General features: G+C 40.2%; 1 protein-coding gene across 4 annotated transcripts in view; it reads right to left on the reverse strand.

Moving 5' to 3' along the window:
• SYNE2 (spectrin repeat containing nuclear envelope protein 2) overlaps positions 1 to 17,718 on the reverse strand; it is a 185,542-nt gene that overhangs the window by 114,688 nt on the left and 53,136 nt on the right. For all 4 annotated transcript variants that reach the window (XM_040599608.1, XM_040599612.1, XM_040599609.1 and 1 more), the window contains exons 32-46: positions 17,380 to 17,538; positions 16,521 to 16,682; positions 14,027 to 14,128; positions 12,510 to 12,710; positions 11,345 to 11,510; positions 10,471 to 10,583; positions 9,502 to 9,704; positions 9,005 to 9,124; positions 8,613 to 8,901; positions 7,671 to 7,840; positions 5,470 to 5,782; positions 4,581 to 4,745; positions 3,339 to 3,695; positions 1,714 to 1,875; positions 234 to 371 (exon numbers count right to left, since the gene is read on the reverse strand). In XM_040599608.1, the coding sequence (XP_040455542.1) occupies positions 234 to 371; positions 1,714 to 1,875; positions 3,339 to 3,695; positions 4,581 to 4,745; positions 5,470 to 5,782; positions 7,671 to 7,840; positions 8,613 to 8,901; positions 9,005 to 9,124; positions 9,502 to 9,704; positions 10,471 to 10,583; positions 11,345 to 11,510; positions 12,510 to 12,710; positions 14,027 to 14,128; positions 16,521 to 16,682; positions 17,380 to 17,538 (2,820 nt within the window). The remainder of the gene's footprint in view (positions 1 to 233; positions 372 to 1,713; positions 1,876 to 3,338; positions 3,696 to 4,580; positions 4,746 to 5,469; positions 5,783 to 7,670; positions 7,841 to 8,612; positions 8,902 to 9,004; positions 9,125 to 9,501; positions 9,705 to 10,470; positions 10,584 to 11,344; positions 11,511 to 12,509; positions 12,711 to 14,026; positions 14,129 to 16,520; positions 16,683 to 17,379; positions 17,539 to 17,718) is intronic.

A 17,718-nucleotide genomic window follows, 5' to 3' on the forward strand; every position in this document is an offset into this window, starting at 1 on the left:
TGAACATATCCACTGAAAAATACAATGTGGCTAGCACTCTGGATAATGTTCAAAACTACCATGAACATAAAGCAGAACTATACACTTGATTTTGTGTATACAAGACAAAAATCTTGATTTTGATGCAGCAGTAATTGCCTCTTCTTTTATAGCAGAACTTCAGCTGAAGCCCATGTGGAAACAAAAATTCAGTGACTAACAAATATAGCTTGAAATAACAGAATGTGGGTTACCTCATGTGCAGAAACTGGGGGATGAGATTGCAGACCCCCTTTCTCAACTGCTGCAGATTTCAGGACTTGACTCTTTTGGCACACCCTTTGCTGAACCTGCTCCACATCTTCTCTATATGACTGATTCTTGACATCCTCCTTTTGGTGTAAGAAAAATAAAAGAAACAAGTAATCAAAATGCCATAATCAAACCTGCTGAGCAGTAATTACAGTGCTTGAGATGACAAAGTTACAAAGCCCATAATTATAGGTAGATGAGGAAAACCACAACTACATCTCATAATTTATTGTGGGCAAGGTTATGGCAAAGGAAACCATCTAGGAGAAGCAGTGCTGTAATTCTGTTATGAATTTTTAGAAAAATTGCAGACTGCAAATGTGGTTCTTCTACCTACACTGTTCATGCTTTGTTACTCTAAGCATGGGCCTTGAACTGTGTGCCCCTGGATGCAATCTCAAATGCATTTTTAAAAAAGGTTAGACTTTTTCCTGAGGCTCCAATCTTGTACTTGTACTGTAGACAGAGAGTCTGTGGTGAGGCACCCAGCACATTACCAGGCAGGATACTTCCCTGGGCAGCCCAGGAATTTGTTGTATGTACATGCTGAGGTATTTGCCGACTGTAAGTTCTGCCTGAGTTTGTTTATCATCTGGAAACAAGATAAAATAAAACGGCCACCTACACAAAATAAAAGAACGGCAAATCCTTACAGCATGAATCTGCACGGTTATTTGAGCTAGTGGCTGCAAGTCACACAGGATATGTACTGAAAGTAGCCCAACCTGCAACCCAGAATGAACAGATATACCCCGATTCTCGGCAAGCTCATGAGTGCACACCGTGCTCCATCTTGTCACAACCACACTGCTTCCAGCATCTCACACAGTTTGCTGAAACTTAAGGTCTGAAAAGAGCCTGGCTGTTTTCTCTGTAACACCCCTTTCAGGGAGGGGATGACAGCAACAAGAGCCCTGTTAGCGTTAGCTTTTTCATCTCCAGCAAGAACTTTGTTTCTTCCCACTCACTATGGCTCTAGCTCCTCAACACTACTCTACTCTGTCAAAACTTCCCTTGTACCAGGGTGCACAAAACAGGACACAGCATTTCAAATGCAGCCTCCTACGTGCAAAGTAAAGATGTAAATAAAAAATCTAAATAAATGAAATAGACTCAAGCAGAATAACAGTATTGAAGCAAAATGGTAAGAAAACGTCACAAAATGTCCAGGTGACTTGGAATACATTATCCTCAGCAAATCACTAATGGAAAAAAAATTTCCCTCCATACTAATTTTAAATGTACAGGAAAAGATTCAGAGGATTAACACATACTAAGCATACAGCACATCAGACAAAAATAGCTCACTGTAACTTGAGGGTTTTATTATTTATATATTAGTCATATCATCCCCACTGCAACTAAACTGTATACATATACCCTCAAATTCAATCAGTCTTGTGGAATCTCATGTTCAGTTACCTCTGCTGGATGGGTTTCCTTTCTTGTTTCATCACCTTCAATACCAACACCATCCTGATGTCTTTCTAGTTCTGCTTCACCACCCTGAACCGTGTTGTCCAGAATGTCCTCTTGGACCTTCTCAGGTTTGTCCATACCTGGGCTCTCTTTATCAACCTCCCCCTGATTTGAAAAATACAAAATGTTCACAACCAGTAAAAGTCACAGTCCAAATTCTAAGTTTACTAAGGAATAACACACTCCACAAGCTGCCTACACTTTCTTCGATTTAGCTTAATGAAGGAAGCTGAAAAGGCTGAGGTAACCCAAACCCAGAGCCTCTTGGAAACGCCTGCTCAGATCAGTTTGCCGTATTGGGACCTCAATCACTATGAAACAATTTCAGGACAAAACAAACAGGAGTAAGGGCTCACATGATTTTTAATACTGTCATAGAAGTTTCTGCTCAGACACACTTGGCAACTCTAACTATTGATCTTGTTCCTTCTCCAGAAAATGCAGTACGGATGGTTTCCACTCTGATACTTTGATGGTCATCTCTCCCAGCTACTGCTACCACTCAATGGTCAGGTCCACAAGGGAATTCTCCAAATCCTTCCCTCAGTTTTGCACACGTGAAGTAATTTACAGTGTGAATGTCCTGAGGTCCCCTAAAGATCAATGGTTCCAGGTTAGTGACCTGTCATTACCTACCTAGTGCACGCAGATGACAAAATGTGTTAAATTCACAGGAATGCTGCACATTTTGCATCATGGAGAAAGTAGGTCCAAGCCCTGGGGATGTGCAGAGATCTTGCATACTTCACATGTGCAAGACTGAGGGGATGATTTGAAGAACATAATTTACCATTCCTTTTATTAGACTAGGAAAATACATCTCTAAGACCACAAGTTTTAAGGAATTACATATGCATTTCTGGTGAACAGACACAGGCGTATATATACATATATATTGACATGTATTAGAACATATTTTTCAGGCACCTGAAGAGTCTGCCCCAATCTGTCCTTGCTTTGATGGATGCCCTGTAACGGATTATCTATCAATACACTGCCTTCCTCCAAAAACAGACCATTTTGCTTCTCTCTCTGACATATTTCCATTGACGTCTTGATCCAAAAAGAAACAATATAAAAGACAACCAGCTTGTGTGACCGTAAATACTGTGTTTTAACATTAGATCTCTGAAAGGCACGACATTATTTATGAAAACAAATAGCACAAATTGTGTTGCCGTTCTAAACAAGCCCTACTGGTTTAAGAGAAGCTCTCAAAGTCCCTTGGCAGAGGTGTATCTGCAGTTCTCTCATCTATACACCTTCTCCCTTTGTACCCTGACCAAGGATACCTGCCCTAATCACAAGCAAGAGAAAGCTATGTGCAGGTTGTGTTTCAATGGAAGACTGCAGTTTTGAATAGACATTATTGGCTTGTTACAGACTTGTTAAAGTAAGTTACGGGAGTTCTTCTCCACATCTTTGATTTAAACACATATAATTACAGATGGCTTCATTTCAATGAAATGAAGGATGCAATATAGGATGCAACATACAAAAGGCATCTGAGAGACAGATGCCTCCTTAACCAGTCTCCCATTGTTACAACTGTCATTAAATATACTCACATCATGCATTTCAAAAGGGTCCTTTAACTCCACTGCTGCAGGGCTCTCTTCTGCAGCAACAGGAGTATCAGAAGTGATCTGTGTCTCTCTCTTCAGGATTGCATCTGCCTTATCTTCCATCTGCATTTCATTACCAAACTCATCTTTTAACTCAAGGACTTCAGTGAAAATATTTTCCTCCTTTTGCTCAACATTTTCAAGTCTTTCTTCCAGACTCCTGTGTTTACTCTGAAGTGTTTCAATCTCGTCCTTAATAAACTTCTGCCCTGGTGAAGAGGTGTTTTGTTTAACAGTTTCTGCTAAAACCAAAATCTTCTTTAACATGTCTTCGCATCGACTAAGAGGTCCTTGTTGTTCCTTTAAACACAAAGAAAACATTCTATTGAAAAGCATCTTCAATCAATATACTTAATGCTAAGATCTAAAGTCAACCACTAAAGTCATAAATAAACAACAATCTGTGCTGAAAAGTACATGCAGACCTGTTTGCTGCATGCAGAAAGGTAAATACTAAATCAGTAATTTTAGTCAGCCATTTTTATGAACAAAGGACTCCGAAGTTATAAGCATTATGACAATGATAAATAATCAGGTAGTATCCTGTGAGGTGTGTGGTGATCTTTCCAAGTTCTCAACTTGGAAATCCCCTCCCTCTCATATTCCTTTTTACTTGTTAGAGGTATAGCAAATTCTGGTGGAAAGGAAATTGCAGTGATTCGTATCTGGCTATGGTTTAAGCTTTCAGTAGCTCTCTACACTCACAGTTACAAGACTGTACTCCATTCTGCCGAAGTGCAAAAGAATGCCTACTTATGCATGAAGGACACTTCTTAAAACTGAATTGGTCTCTCTGACATTTTCCTAAGCTTTCCACTCTGGCTAATTTAAAGGCACTTCATAACACCAAATTTAATGATCTCTTTCGCCATTACATCCAGAGACACAAAAAAAAAATACCCAACCAACCAAACTGAAGAAGCCTGTGTGCTTGAACTTGGACAATTCTGCCTTCAGTTTAGCTGACAGCAAAGGTCCATTCAGTTCATTAAGAGTGGCTTTAGGACTACAATTATCTTGATGAATGGAACACCCCATGTAGTTTATAAAGTTTATAAGTTTATAAAGGTTTCTTAGTTTTTCAGTTTGACACCATTAGCAGCTCTTTTTATATAAATATGATGGTCTCTACAAGCGCCTAGGGCATGGACCCACTTTCTCCATGATGCAAAACCTGCAACATACCTGTGATTTCAACTGGTTTTTCTCAGCTGATGGTTGTTCTATTGCTGCACCTTTACAAGCAGCAAGCTTCTCAGAGACAGTTTTCAGCTCAGTGCTCAGGCCCGTTACCATATCCTGAAACTGCTGGTGCTCTTGAACGTGACTTTCCAATGTCTGCACTATAGTCTAGAAACAAAGGAGTTTCTAGGATTAGTCCACCATTAGCTCAAATAAATATAACTCATCCACAGCCTGTCACAGCAGCACAAAAAACTTGCTTGTTTCCCTTAAGATACCCAGCTAACCACAAGTGCACAAAAAATATCTTGCCCTCTTCCCGGCACACGGTGGGCTCCACCACAAACAAAATCTTCACTGGTAGCCAGAAGTGGAAGAGTTTGCATTCCATAAGAAGGTACTTTTAAAAGGGATGTTTTCTATTAAAAATTGGTGAAAGATTAAACGCAGCATGCCACATAGGGTGCAAACGCAATTTGCACTAATCTGGTTGGAACCAATAACCAACAGGATGCAGGAAAAGCCATTCATCCTTCCAAAAGGAAAAATAAAACTATTGTGGCTTGGAGATTAGGAAGAAATGCCTCACTATTACAGCTCCCTGAACCTGTTTATGCAGGTACAAAATGTTCTTCACACTTACCTTGGTCTCATTTGTTTAAACATTTATCCCTCTGCAAAGCATAAGACAGTGAAAAAATATGAGCTTCCCATGCTCTTTTTCTCACAGTAAGAGAGAGAGAGAAATTCCCTGCCCTTCTACGGAGGAACTTCCACTACTCCCAGTTTTACCCACAAACTTGCCTGCTGAATGACACTACAGGCAAACAGTGAGAACTGCAAGCAACAGGCACACCAATAATCTCATAAGGAAAGACAGCGAGGTCCCAACCTGTAGCTGGCTGAGCAGATTTTCATGTTGGTGCTTTAATTCCAACCATTCCATCTCTGGGAAGCAGGAATCCCCAGTGTGACCCTGTAGGCAGTCTTCCTGGCTTTCCAATTCATTGAATCGGGAAGTTAAGTTTTCTGCTTTCTGCAGGAGGTTTGCATAGTTTGTCAGCTGCACTTGCTTCTCCTTCAAACCAGGCTGAAGGGCAAAACCTATCTCCTGTTGCTGTTTCTCCACTTCAGTCAGAGCCAGTCTCAGATCTTCTTTGCTTTGCTCATATCGCTCCCTGTTGAATTGAAGTTGCTCTTGAGGGCTAGGAAAAAATACTGCACTTAAAAACTTTTTACTTATTACCCAGAAAATGTCAAATTGTGAATAAGTCAACCATTAGAATGAACTTGAGCACACTGAATAATTTTCTTTAGGTTTTAAATTACTGATCAGCTCAGACTGGAATTTTTAAAGGTGATGAAAATGAAAACCACTGAAGTGACTGCATGATGCTCGTGCTCTGTATTTTTCTGCCTTTCATTACAGCAGAAATTCTACAATATGGCTATGAATCTAATTTCCTTGACAACTTTTTATGACAGTCTCCTGAAAGGGAATAATCTGTAGCAGATACACATTGCATTGGTTGAGGTGGGCGTGGGGGAGTTGTAGAAATACAGATAACAAACCCAGCATATGCAATACGGGTTATGTCAGCACAATCCAGTGCCTACTTTCCTGATACTGACACTGGATTTCGATTTGTGTGCTTTGTAAGCATGCACGCTGATCCACTGCAGGTGAACATGTTGCATTTGTCCACTGCAAATATGCAACTATTATCAGCAAGACAAAAGTAACATTTGTATGTTCACATTTGGTGATGAAGCTCAAATATTTTCCAGATGGAACTTAAATGCCAAGAGTTGAAAATATGATCCCACACAAACAAATCCAAATAAATAAAGTCTGGCTGTAATTCTGTAAAGTACAGCAGGATAAATGAGGACAAAAGCAAAGCTTAAGTGTTTTGGGTTTGGCCCCTCAAGATTCATGTTTTTTGGCAAATGACAAAGCATAGCCTCACATATTTTAAGTACTCTTGCTTCAGCTTCACACTGCTGCTGTTACTGTGTCACTACTGTTATTCACAGGCCTGATCCTGCAAGGTCCTGAGCATCTCTTCAGATGTGCTGTCTTCAAAAGCTGTGGAGAACGTGCTCTGAATTCTGCTGTGTTGGATCCAGCATAGCCAATGCTCTACCTTTCTGAATGCCACTTGCATTGCTTGTACCGAGTGCTCAGTAGTAACAGAAGGCAACTGAATACTCTCAGAAATACTTATTTTTAATAATTCTTTCCGTGGATATTTTTTAAGAAAGCATACAGTGGGCCTACTCTTGCTTCCATTGCTCTCAACGGCAAAGTTCCCAATGATTTTACTGAAAGTCAGTTCAAGGACATTACGGCAGGCAAATATCTTGAAAGCATCTGCATGTGCAAGGCCAGTACTTCAGTTTCTGTTTATACAACACACCTGGAATCATCTGACATGTTTTAAAGGATCAAGACGGCTCTCAGACAGAGTTGCCACACTGCCAGCAACACTAAAGTGCCTTTGCTGACTTAACCATACCAGCTGCCACAGCCAAGAAAGCCTCTCTCAGAGCCAGAATAAACCAGCCTTTAAAAACTCTACTTTAAAATCCCAGCCTCCTGGATTTACCCCAAACTCTCTTCTGAAGCAGGACGAATCCCTGCAAAGGCAGATCTCACCTCTGCTGGGGAACCACGCCTGGGGCTGGGGCAGAGACCAGATCACATTGCAGGGAAGGGCTACCACAGTGGTTAAACCAGAGCACCCTCACTGCACAGTCCAACGAAACAAGGAGCACTGGCTGCACTGGTTTTTTTTCTTTCAAGAGTGGCTGAGCTACTTCAGTATCAAACAGAAACCTGAGGCGAGCTAGGCAGATCCCCTCAGCTGTCTTGCCACCCCCTCACGCCTCCTGCTTACAACCTACGACTGGACTGCTCAATCCAAACTGTGACCTGCCCTTCCACAATACTGCAGAAACACAAGTATTTTTGTAGGTATCTTGTTCTGCCCACCAAGAACACAAATTCAATCCAACTGATGCAGGAAGAAGAGAAGAAAGTCAATATAGCAGTAAGTCAACTGTACTGCCTCTTGGCAAATTCCACATTACCTTCTATATTCAGTGGTTTGCTGACAGATGCTTTCCCACTTGTTCTGGAGCTCAGAAATAGTCTGCTGAACCACTGGCTTCCTACTTTTCTCATTTTTCATTAAAGTTTCTCCTAGAGCTACCATCTTCTGTATTTTGGCCTCTCCCGCATCTCTGAGAGCTGTGATTTCCTGTATTAGGTGAGAAACAGAAGCAGTACATATACAACTGGGTTTGGTTATAAAATAAAACATATTACCAAAGATTTTTTTCGTATTTTGTACATTGCTGTTCAAGACAAAATAATTCTCCTTCCAACTTACCACATAACTGATATGTAAATGGATAGATCATCTAGGTTTAGCAAGTCTGGGATAATGAAGCTGATTTTTAAATTATTCTCTACCTAACAGAACCAATATTGTGCTGACCAATAAAGAAAGCCTCTCCAAATCTTAGGGAGAGATATTTGTTACAATACTTCCCCTTCCACAGAACAAGGCATGTAATCTCAGCATCCCCATCCTATGTAGTCAGAGAATAGAGGACACCAAAAAAACAACTGACATTGGGGCCTGAGAGACTCACCCAGGCAGTGGCACAGCCCAGCTGGACACCCAAGAAGCCACACACTTTGCAGAGGCTCTCCAGATGCCCCAGCTGTGTTACTGACCTCCCTCTTCACCTCTGGAGTAAGCTATGATGGGGAGATGCACGGCCACCAGCACCGTCTGAGTTCAGTGCTGCTCCACCCAGACATGCAGCAGAGAATCTCATCTTACATAATAAACTATGCAAAACCAAACAAGAACAAAAAACCCCAAACATCTCCCCTCCCCAAATAAGCCACAAAACCACCTGCAGTCAGCAGTGACAGTATCTTACAAGGGACTGACTCATCAAGCATTCCCCTGATACTAGCACAAGCTGTGAAGTGGAAAAGGAATAGATTTAAAACAATACCTTTATCTGATTAATCCTTTTGTCTGATGGCAACTCACTTCCCTGTGAACTCAGGTTATTGACAGCCTCCTCCAGCTTTTTGATCCAGCAAGAAACATCCTGGACAAGTTCTTCAAAATTCTGTCCTTCCACTGGAAGTCTCTCAGTATTGCCCGTCATTTCACTTACATGTGTTATCAGTGTCTGATATCTACTAAGAAGATGAGCGGCTTCTGAAACAGTTTCATGTTCTGTCAGCCCAGTCTCCCTCAAGGAATTTACTAGCTGAGCCATGGAGTCAAATGGTTTTCTGGAAAACACAAAAAAAGTTAAAGAGCATCTATTTGTTGTAACAACATGGAGCAATCTTCTTTAGAAGACAGTTCTCAGATAGAGACCAAAGAAAACAATACCTCTGTGCTAACAGTGTTTTATAGAAGTTTTCAAGTTTTGTCTCATCTTTTTGGATCTCTTTGAATTTTTCTTCCTGAGCAATGAGCCATTCTTCTAAGACCGTGCTGCTTTCTTCAAGGCTAAAGAGAGTATAATAATAATAGAGGTCAAAATGAGAGGCATTACATGACTCGAAGCCGCTGACAGCAGTGTTTCGCTGAAAAGGTAACATAAATATAATGCACCCGATCAAGCAGAGTTTTAAGCACAAGCTTAATCTTCAGTATTTCAGATCATCTCACTGAAACTGTCCAGAAGCATGTACTGCCATATAACATTGAGTCTGCTACAAAGCGAACAAACACATAAAGCAAACAACAAAACACTCACTACCCTTTATTAAAATATGATCTTTAAATAAAAAGCAGGGTTGTCTGCTATTCAGTATGGCTGTTTAATAATGAATCATTTTATATCACTTGTGATTAAAATGTCAGAAACTACATTAGTTCCCTACCTACTGAGCTGCTGGAGAGAAGCACCAAGCTCCTTTTCCCGTTTCTGACATCTGGAGACCAGTCTTTGTAGTTCTGCTTCTTGATCTCTCACACAGCTGTTAAGGTGGATAATGCTTGCTATGGACAAGTAATGCTTTACTTTATCCAATAAAGTTTTAACTTCTTGGATATCTCTGTCTTTGCCTTCAGATGTTAAGAAGCGCTGAGTAAGAGCACAAACACAAGATGCATTTGTCAAATTTGCTGTGGTAGAATGGGTATTTATGTTACAAGAGTTTTTCAACTCCCATTACCTCCACAAATGTTTTCTACAGCAATTCCATTTCCTGAAAAGGAATATATGTTAATTCACAGTTTGCTTACTATTCCACTCGTGAATGGAAAAGTTGCTGTGTGTAAAATCAGGAGAAAGTCAAGTAGATGACTTAGATCTACAGCACAAATACACACAGAAGAAATAGGCAAGCAGCATTCAAATCTAACACTGACGTCACTGTCTTTGGCTGCTTAACAGTGATTGCCTCTTCCAGATGTTGGGGCTTTTCCATCTCTTTCCCGTTGATTCTGTCTGACTGAGGGAAAATCTGGCTAAGCAAAGCAAAGTGAATGCAAATTGTTCACACTGGAGTCCAAGAGGGGTCAGAATTTCATTTTATTCTCTACATACTTGACTTTCTGCATCTTTGCACACTTAAATACTTGGTCAAGGTCCACTGACTTTCACTAACTACTGTCCTGTCTCTTGCTTGCCCAACTATGTCTGAACTTGAAACTGATATTCCATTTTAACAAAGTTTTATTTTCATTCCACTTACTGTCCTAATTCTGTAAGTCACATGAAATGTTCTCGCAGCCTCAAGCTACAAAACCACTGTCAGTGAATTCACTCCCAAGAGTAGTCTTCCGTGTAAAAAATTAAAACTTAAAGAACAACCACCTTTAGAAATTAGAACATTTTAATGTTTTACCGTTAGCCTCTGCAGTCTTTCTTCCATTATTGGTTTTGTTTCTGACAGGTCAAAGCAGTCCTTCAAAGACAGCTGAGTGCTGCTGAACCAGTCATTAAAATTCTTGCATTGACCTGAAAAAAAGATACATTCCAATTTTCTTCATTAATTGTATTCTGCAAAAGAAAATCCCATTTAACACACAGATTTCAGACAATTTTTAATTACATTTATCAGTGCTACTGTCAAAGGTTGCTTTTCACTACAGACCATGTGACAAAATGCTGCAGGCCATACATGTTTTTACCCAGCATTAATTGACGATAAACATACCTGTTCACTTGGGAGGGACAGCCTGCTACACATAGCAGTTTCAATAAAAAAGACTTAGTATTAGCCTTTTGGCAACTTTTCTCATTTCCACACAAATAAGTATTACTCAAAAACTATCTGAAGATGAGACTACCTTTAGGCCTAATTGTACACCTGCAAAATCCCATGTCTGCATAAAATAGAAAGTAATTAATTATGTTATTCCTTCTTACAACCAAGATTAAATAAAAAATAACTGGAAAAATGAAAATGTTTGATTTCGGTAGTTTTTAATGAAATGCTCTGCCATCTGTTCCTCAGTTATGCTTTATACTACTTTTATCTATTTTTTGAAAATGTAAAAACAAGAAACAAAATACTTTCATTCAGACTGAGTGGTTTGTTGGAATCAAAAGCCATTTTTAACCAAATTTTTATCTTGTACAGAATCCTGAAGCAGTTTGAGATATTGAAACAGTTTCAGACATCTAAGCAAAAATAAATTCATTGCATACCCTTTAAGTGATTGGCATGGTCAATAAAAGCCTATAAAGCTACATAAATGCGAAATGTGCTTGCTTACGGTTCAAAACTCCTATAAAGTGATCTTGAAACACACGTTTCTTCTTATTAAATAAATCAATAACACATTTAAGCTGCTTATTTAATTCATCCACATCAGGACAATCCGTCTCTTCTTGGAGTAATGTGACAAGGTGTTCTTGTTGCAGAATTTTCTGGTGTATCTCCTAAAGTTAAAAAAAAAGGACAACTGTTAAAAAGAAAATTTTGAAGTGCAATCATAAGTACACTGCACAGAGCTGCTTAGTAGAAACTAGGGTTTTGCAAAAGAGTTTAGTCTTGTCTATGTGTCAGAATAATTTCTTAAAGTATATTGACATTAACAAGGCAATCAATAGGTAGATGTAAGCAATAAACTCTCCTTGAGCAGTGTGTATGCATTTGTATGAATACATAACCACACACACATTCACTCCTGCACATTTTGGTATCACACAAAATAGATACGTGAAGTGCACAGTAACACAGTGTGTTTCAGAGCGGATAATACTACAAGTTGTAATGCCTTAGCTGCCATAGGCACTATTCCACCCCTAAACACTTTAGTCTGTATGTCAGGTTGAAAGGTAACTTAAAAGAAGCTGTGAGAATTCATTAAAAGCAATATCTTTCTTCTAATGCCTGTGATTTCACTGCCCCAAACACTAGTGGTCTGACACCCAGAACGTGCATAATCCACTCAACGTTCAACAGGTTTAAATCTTGCCAGCCTTGAACCTCCAAGCAGGAAGCATCTCTTTCTTCACCTCTCTCCCTGGTGGAAAGAGGATGGAAAGTTGGCTGAAATTTGCCTACTGGGAGTTTCCCTTGCGGGAAGGTTCAGGTGGCACAAAGATAACCTCTGGATATTATTCAGTCCTGGAAAAGATACAACTCAGTACCCCCGCTGCTGCTTCAACATGTGTTGGGTGGTATTCTGTTGTCGTGCCTATCACTTAACCATTTCCAACAGCTGCAAGGGTTAATGAACTACATCTGATAACATCCAGTGAAAACAGTCTTTTTGTTTCATGTTTCTGGCAGCTTAAAGAAATATTAAAGCCAGGCTCATCACTTGAGTTATTCTAGCAGTTTACAACATATACAGGAGAAACACTTAGGAAGACTTGCCCAGGAGAGAAATAATGAACGAAATTATAAAAGATGCTCCATTTGTGGCACATTACCTCTAATTTAGTAAAGATCTCTAAGGTGTCAGAAGGAGACAGAGCTTTTAAAAGTGATTCAGTCATTCCAATTTGTGTCTTGGCCAGATCAAGGTCTCCTTTTAGTTCTGCTGTATTCATGCTGAGTTCACTGGTCCCCTGCTTCATTGACAAGAGCTCTTTTATTAGCTCCATTTTTTGCACAACAGATGATCTGATGACCTAAAAATTGGAAATAAGCGTATGTAAGAAATTATGCTGCATTGATTTCTTGTAATATTACAGAACTCTACAACAGACATAAAAAGCAATGAAATGATCCGAAGTCCAGACATTTCAGTCACAGTTGGTTCCAGTGTCTTCCCTTCCCACTCCACAAATTGAAAAAGAATAGTATATAGCTCTCCTTTTCTGAGAGGAATGATCTCAGATCATCTTTATAAGCAATGCATTTACCGGTGCTGCCTTACTAACAGTTTGATTTGTCAGCCTACTCCAGGATCTACTCTCAGCTGGATAAAGGCCTCATATGTGGTTTGGCTACCATGAAAAAGAAAGTACCGGGTCTTTCTGTAACACGCTCCCCTGCAGTGACCCCACCGGGGCAAACTCCTCACACTGATCCAAAAAAACAGGCAAGGACAGCAGAGAGGTGGGGAGCTCTGGCTCCAGACTAGTCACTAAGGAGGAACAGGCCCTTAACCTTACCCGTAAGGCTCCCGCAGGTTTGCATAAAACAGCAACTCAACTAGATCACAGCCACCTGCTGAAAGACCACCCAGGGGGCTCAGGGCACCTGCTGCTCCCAAGGAGCACAGTGTGCACAGTACAAGGTTGCAGAGTCCTTTCCTAAGCTCCTTAGATCACTTTACCCAGTGAAACTCTTCCGAGTTCACTGCCTGCTGAGGATAAACACAAATAGCTAAACTGGGTCAAGCTCAAGGGGCATCTGACACTGGGAGCGGACGCTTAGGGAACTGCTATAGGATCAGGGTAGGCTAACGTGGTCTCAAATGGGGAGGATTTTATTCTTTGCTGTATGAAGGTAACACAAGAAGATGATATTCCTTCTGATGTCCCAAAGGAAAATACCACAGTAAACACCACTTTATGCAAATAGCTACATACTACCAAGCTACATTAAGCCATGTCCAGGTAAAAGGGCAGTTTAAAATAGACAGTCAGCATGCTGAGTTGCTGGGATCCCCAAAGGGATGATGAGGTCCACCACGCCACCTTCTCGGCCAACAGCTAAAAGCCAGATATCACTGATACAGGCCTGCAAACCAGCTGGGTCAGGTCTAAGCCCCTAAAAGCCACAGGACTGAGAGAGGCCTATGTGTTTTAAATGACAGGTTTTGGTCTGACAGCTTGAGAAAGACAACAAATGAAATGTCACTGCTAATAGCCAACAAAACAACTCCAATTTTCTTTGGGTAGATTAAGTCAAACCAATCAATGATTGTGCCAAAGGTGATACCAGAAGCAGGGCTGTAGGAATGAGTGCTGGTGTATTAGCTGTAAAAGCTTCTCCACACCTGTAGCTCCAGTGGAGGTTCATTACTATTCAGAAGTTCTTCTATCTCAGCCACCGTGTTGTCAAATTTCTGAAGCTTCTGCTCCTGGACTCGTAAGCATGCCTAAAGGTGGAAAAACCCACATCGTTAACTGTGTTTCCCCCCAGGTTGTTTCTATTACAAAATTATGTTACTAATATTCTGATTCTGCATTTTGGCATATAGAGCTCCCACAACTGGTCCATTGCCTGATTTTCAAATCAGCGAGTTAGATTTTTTTTTTTGTATTAGAGCCAGAAACACGCTGTTGCTCAGGCAAAGCAGTTGTTAATGCAAACCCAGCATAAATTTAACAATCTTAATTATTTTACTTCCATATTGTCCCAAGTAAATTTGAAGGAAAATAATCTTAATTTTGTATTTATTTCTTGCTGCTTCTATTAAAAAGGGCTATTCTTAGATGTTAGAGACCTAAAATCAAGAATTGGCATCCTGATGATACACTTCAGTAGGGATGTGATAAAATACAGCACATGCTGTAAGCACTTTTTTAATGTAAATTCTTTGTATACAAAAAGACTTCTACTCATTTGAATGGATTTTGGAACAAGCCAGTAATGTGAAAGTAAAATACCAGCTTCAACTTATGAAATAGGATATATCTAAAATAATCATATTGTCTCACATTCCCAGATCGATATTCCAAACTCCCTCAGCACAAAGTATTCCTCTGCAGTCTCTGTACAAGCAACCATCAAAACCCGTTCACATGCTGCAGCCCTTAAAAGGGTTCCCATTTGCATACTGGCTATAGGGGAAAGCAGAACTTCTCTCACGTTATTTATACTGAAGCCATCTTTAAATACACAGTCAAATAACCGTTACTCTGTTCTTTTGTGACAGGCTTCTTGGCAGCACATGGACCAGCGCTTTGCTGGGTGGTCACAAAGGACGCTGGGTTTCAACCATATGGGCCATGATACACGTTGCAACAGTTGGGGGTTTTGTAACATGGTTAACATTTACAGAGACATTTCAGGATCAACAACAAAAGAAATAATAACAAATTGAGAAATGAACCTGAGGCCTTCTGCACTTTAAATCATTCTACAAAAATACCAATGCACTGAGTTCAGTTTTCTCTCCTATTCTGCTTTTATAGTAGCTCATGGGAAATACGGTTTCTCTTTCCCTTGCCCTCTCCTCGCCTCTCCTTCCAGGATTATCCTCTCAAATAGGAGCAGTGGAGTAACTTTAGCACAGCCACCTCCAGCACGGCCCTTCCTAACCACCCGTAGGGCACATCAGGGGCTTGGTCTCATCACGCCAGGACTGAGCAGTTTCCAGTAACAAATGACTCTTTAAGATGCAGTTGCCAGCTGGTGCATTTTTACTGAAGCCCTCAGTGACCCGAACTACCCCAGGTAAATTCTAACAATACAATAACAAAGGCAATAATAAAGTGACAAAATATCCACCTCTGCGTAGTGTGTATACTACTGTTTCACTGAGAAGATCTATATTCAAATAAAACCTTGGCTTTTTACTGCTCGGCAAATCAAAACAAATGAGCTGTGCTAACAGTAGGAGTAATGCTGCAAATAAGCATAATAAAAATCATGGCATTTTTAGCATGTAAACACCGAGAAAAAACTGCCTACATATTTTCAAACAAGTGGATATGGGATATATGTATGTCTCAACCCCACTCAAGCAGGAAATTATTTTTGTTGAGCTATAACCACAACAAAGCAGGGCAGCTGGTCGATTATGGCCCTTAAGCCAGAAATTAAAATATTTACCTCTGTACGTGAGGCTTTTCAATGGCATAGAACTAGCGCATGTTTTTTCACACCCAGCTGCACCCTGATACCAAGAGTTGATGCTACAGCGTGTGCAAAAGGGGCACGGGCAGCCCAGGCTCTGCTGATGGCTGCCTGTGTGCAGCCCCTGGAGACCCTCAGCAGCCAGTCACTACTAAGGGTGCTTTAAGTTATACCAGAGAGCACACTGGGACAAGGGTCACAGCTGCAAATAAGCCACCTCTGCAACCTCTCCTTGAACGCTGCCCAGCCATTTCTGAGGCTCCAGTATCTTCACTGATAGGCATTTTCAAACTAGAGAACTAATCACGCGCCTACGCACACTCTCTTCCCTTTCTTCTCTAGGCACAAGGAAATATGTGCACCACTGTGCTCTAGGCTTCAAGCTTCCCAGGCCTTCTCTTTGCTGTATGTTTGTACAGCACAAAGGAATGAGGGGGCTTTTGTAGGCTAAAGCAGCATTTACAGTGTTGCATTAATTTTAAACAATTTAGTATACAGATATGCCACCAAGTCATCAGTTTCCAAGACCTGTATCCCAAATACATTATGCAGTATCTTCAGTGAAACCATCCATGCAGATATAATTGCAAATGTTACAACTTCCTCTGCTTTTGCAGTGCTGGCATTTCTATGCAATGTGCATGTTTATATCCTGAAGTACAAGAGTAAAAAATTTCTATTCAAATTACCTTCAGCTGTGTAAGGTCCTCTTCAGTCAGACAACGGTTTTCTGCATTCTTCAGTTCTGCATTTGCCCAAGCATCGATTGCGCCAGATAAACCAAGGAGTTTGTCCCACAAAGCCTGAACTCTTCCCAAATTATCACAGTAGTTTTCAGTCTTTTCATTGATCTACCATGACATTTATACATAGAAAACACACAGAGATTTCAAAAATGTTGAGTTATATTCTAAAATCAAAAGCAGCATAATAAAATCAGAGTAAGATAAAGCCAAGCACAAAAACAAGTGCAGCAAGGGGGAAAAAAATCTCATGTGTCTTCTCAGTGAACTGGTCATGGAGAAGATATTTAAATCCCTGCCACACATGTCACCATCATACCAATCACAATGGCAGCTTGCCAGTTTTAAGGCAGGTTTAGGAAGAAGCCTTGCTCATTAATGTTTATCTACTCTCAGTAAATACCATCTAATCTCAGTATTGATGCACTGCTTAGATCAACAGTGGCAAACATTTCTCACCAAAAGCACCAGCATTGTGATTCTCCAGACTGTCTCCCAAAGCCTAAATCCACAGAGGTTGTTAAGGAAGCTTACAGGTTCATGCAGAAAACACAGATATTGCCTTTCTGAATTTCCTAGAATTATTTACTGTCCAGGAGGACTCATGATATAAACTACCTGAGAGATCAGAAACATTACACCAATAGACACTCTGCAAGCTTTCCTCTGGTAAACACTTGGATTTATCTCTTAAGAATCTTTGCCATATTGCACTTCATTTATTCCAAATATTACACACGCGTCAGACTCAATTACTATAATGCATAACAGATAAGACCACCCTGATAATTTACTTTTTACATACATCCAGCCATCTGTCCACAATAATGTTAGCCTCATTCTCAAATGGAGGCTCCTCAAAGCTTCTCATTTTATTGAGCTGCAATTGAAGGTTTTTGCAGATCTGATTTATTTTGTCTACATCTTCTGAGTGTTCATTAAATTCTTCTTTTGCCTCTTCAATCTGTGAAAAAGACCAAATGGATATTTACCAGCATGTTTGCTTATGACTGTTCATTCAGTAAAACGTTTTTCACTGATGTGCTGTTCTTTTTAGTTTAGAGAAACAACAGCATTACTCAAAATCATGTATTTTATATAATATGATGAGACTAGGAATGTATCCATTGTTGTTATATCCCTG

Source organism: Falco naumanni, chromosome 7, assembly GCF_017639655.2.
Source record: "Falco naumanni isolate bFalNau1 chromosome 7, bFalNau1.pat, whole genome shotgun sequence".
NCBI lineage: Eukaryota > Metazoa > Chordata > Aves > Falconiformes > Falconidae > Falco > Falco naumanni.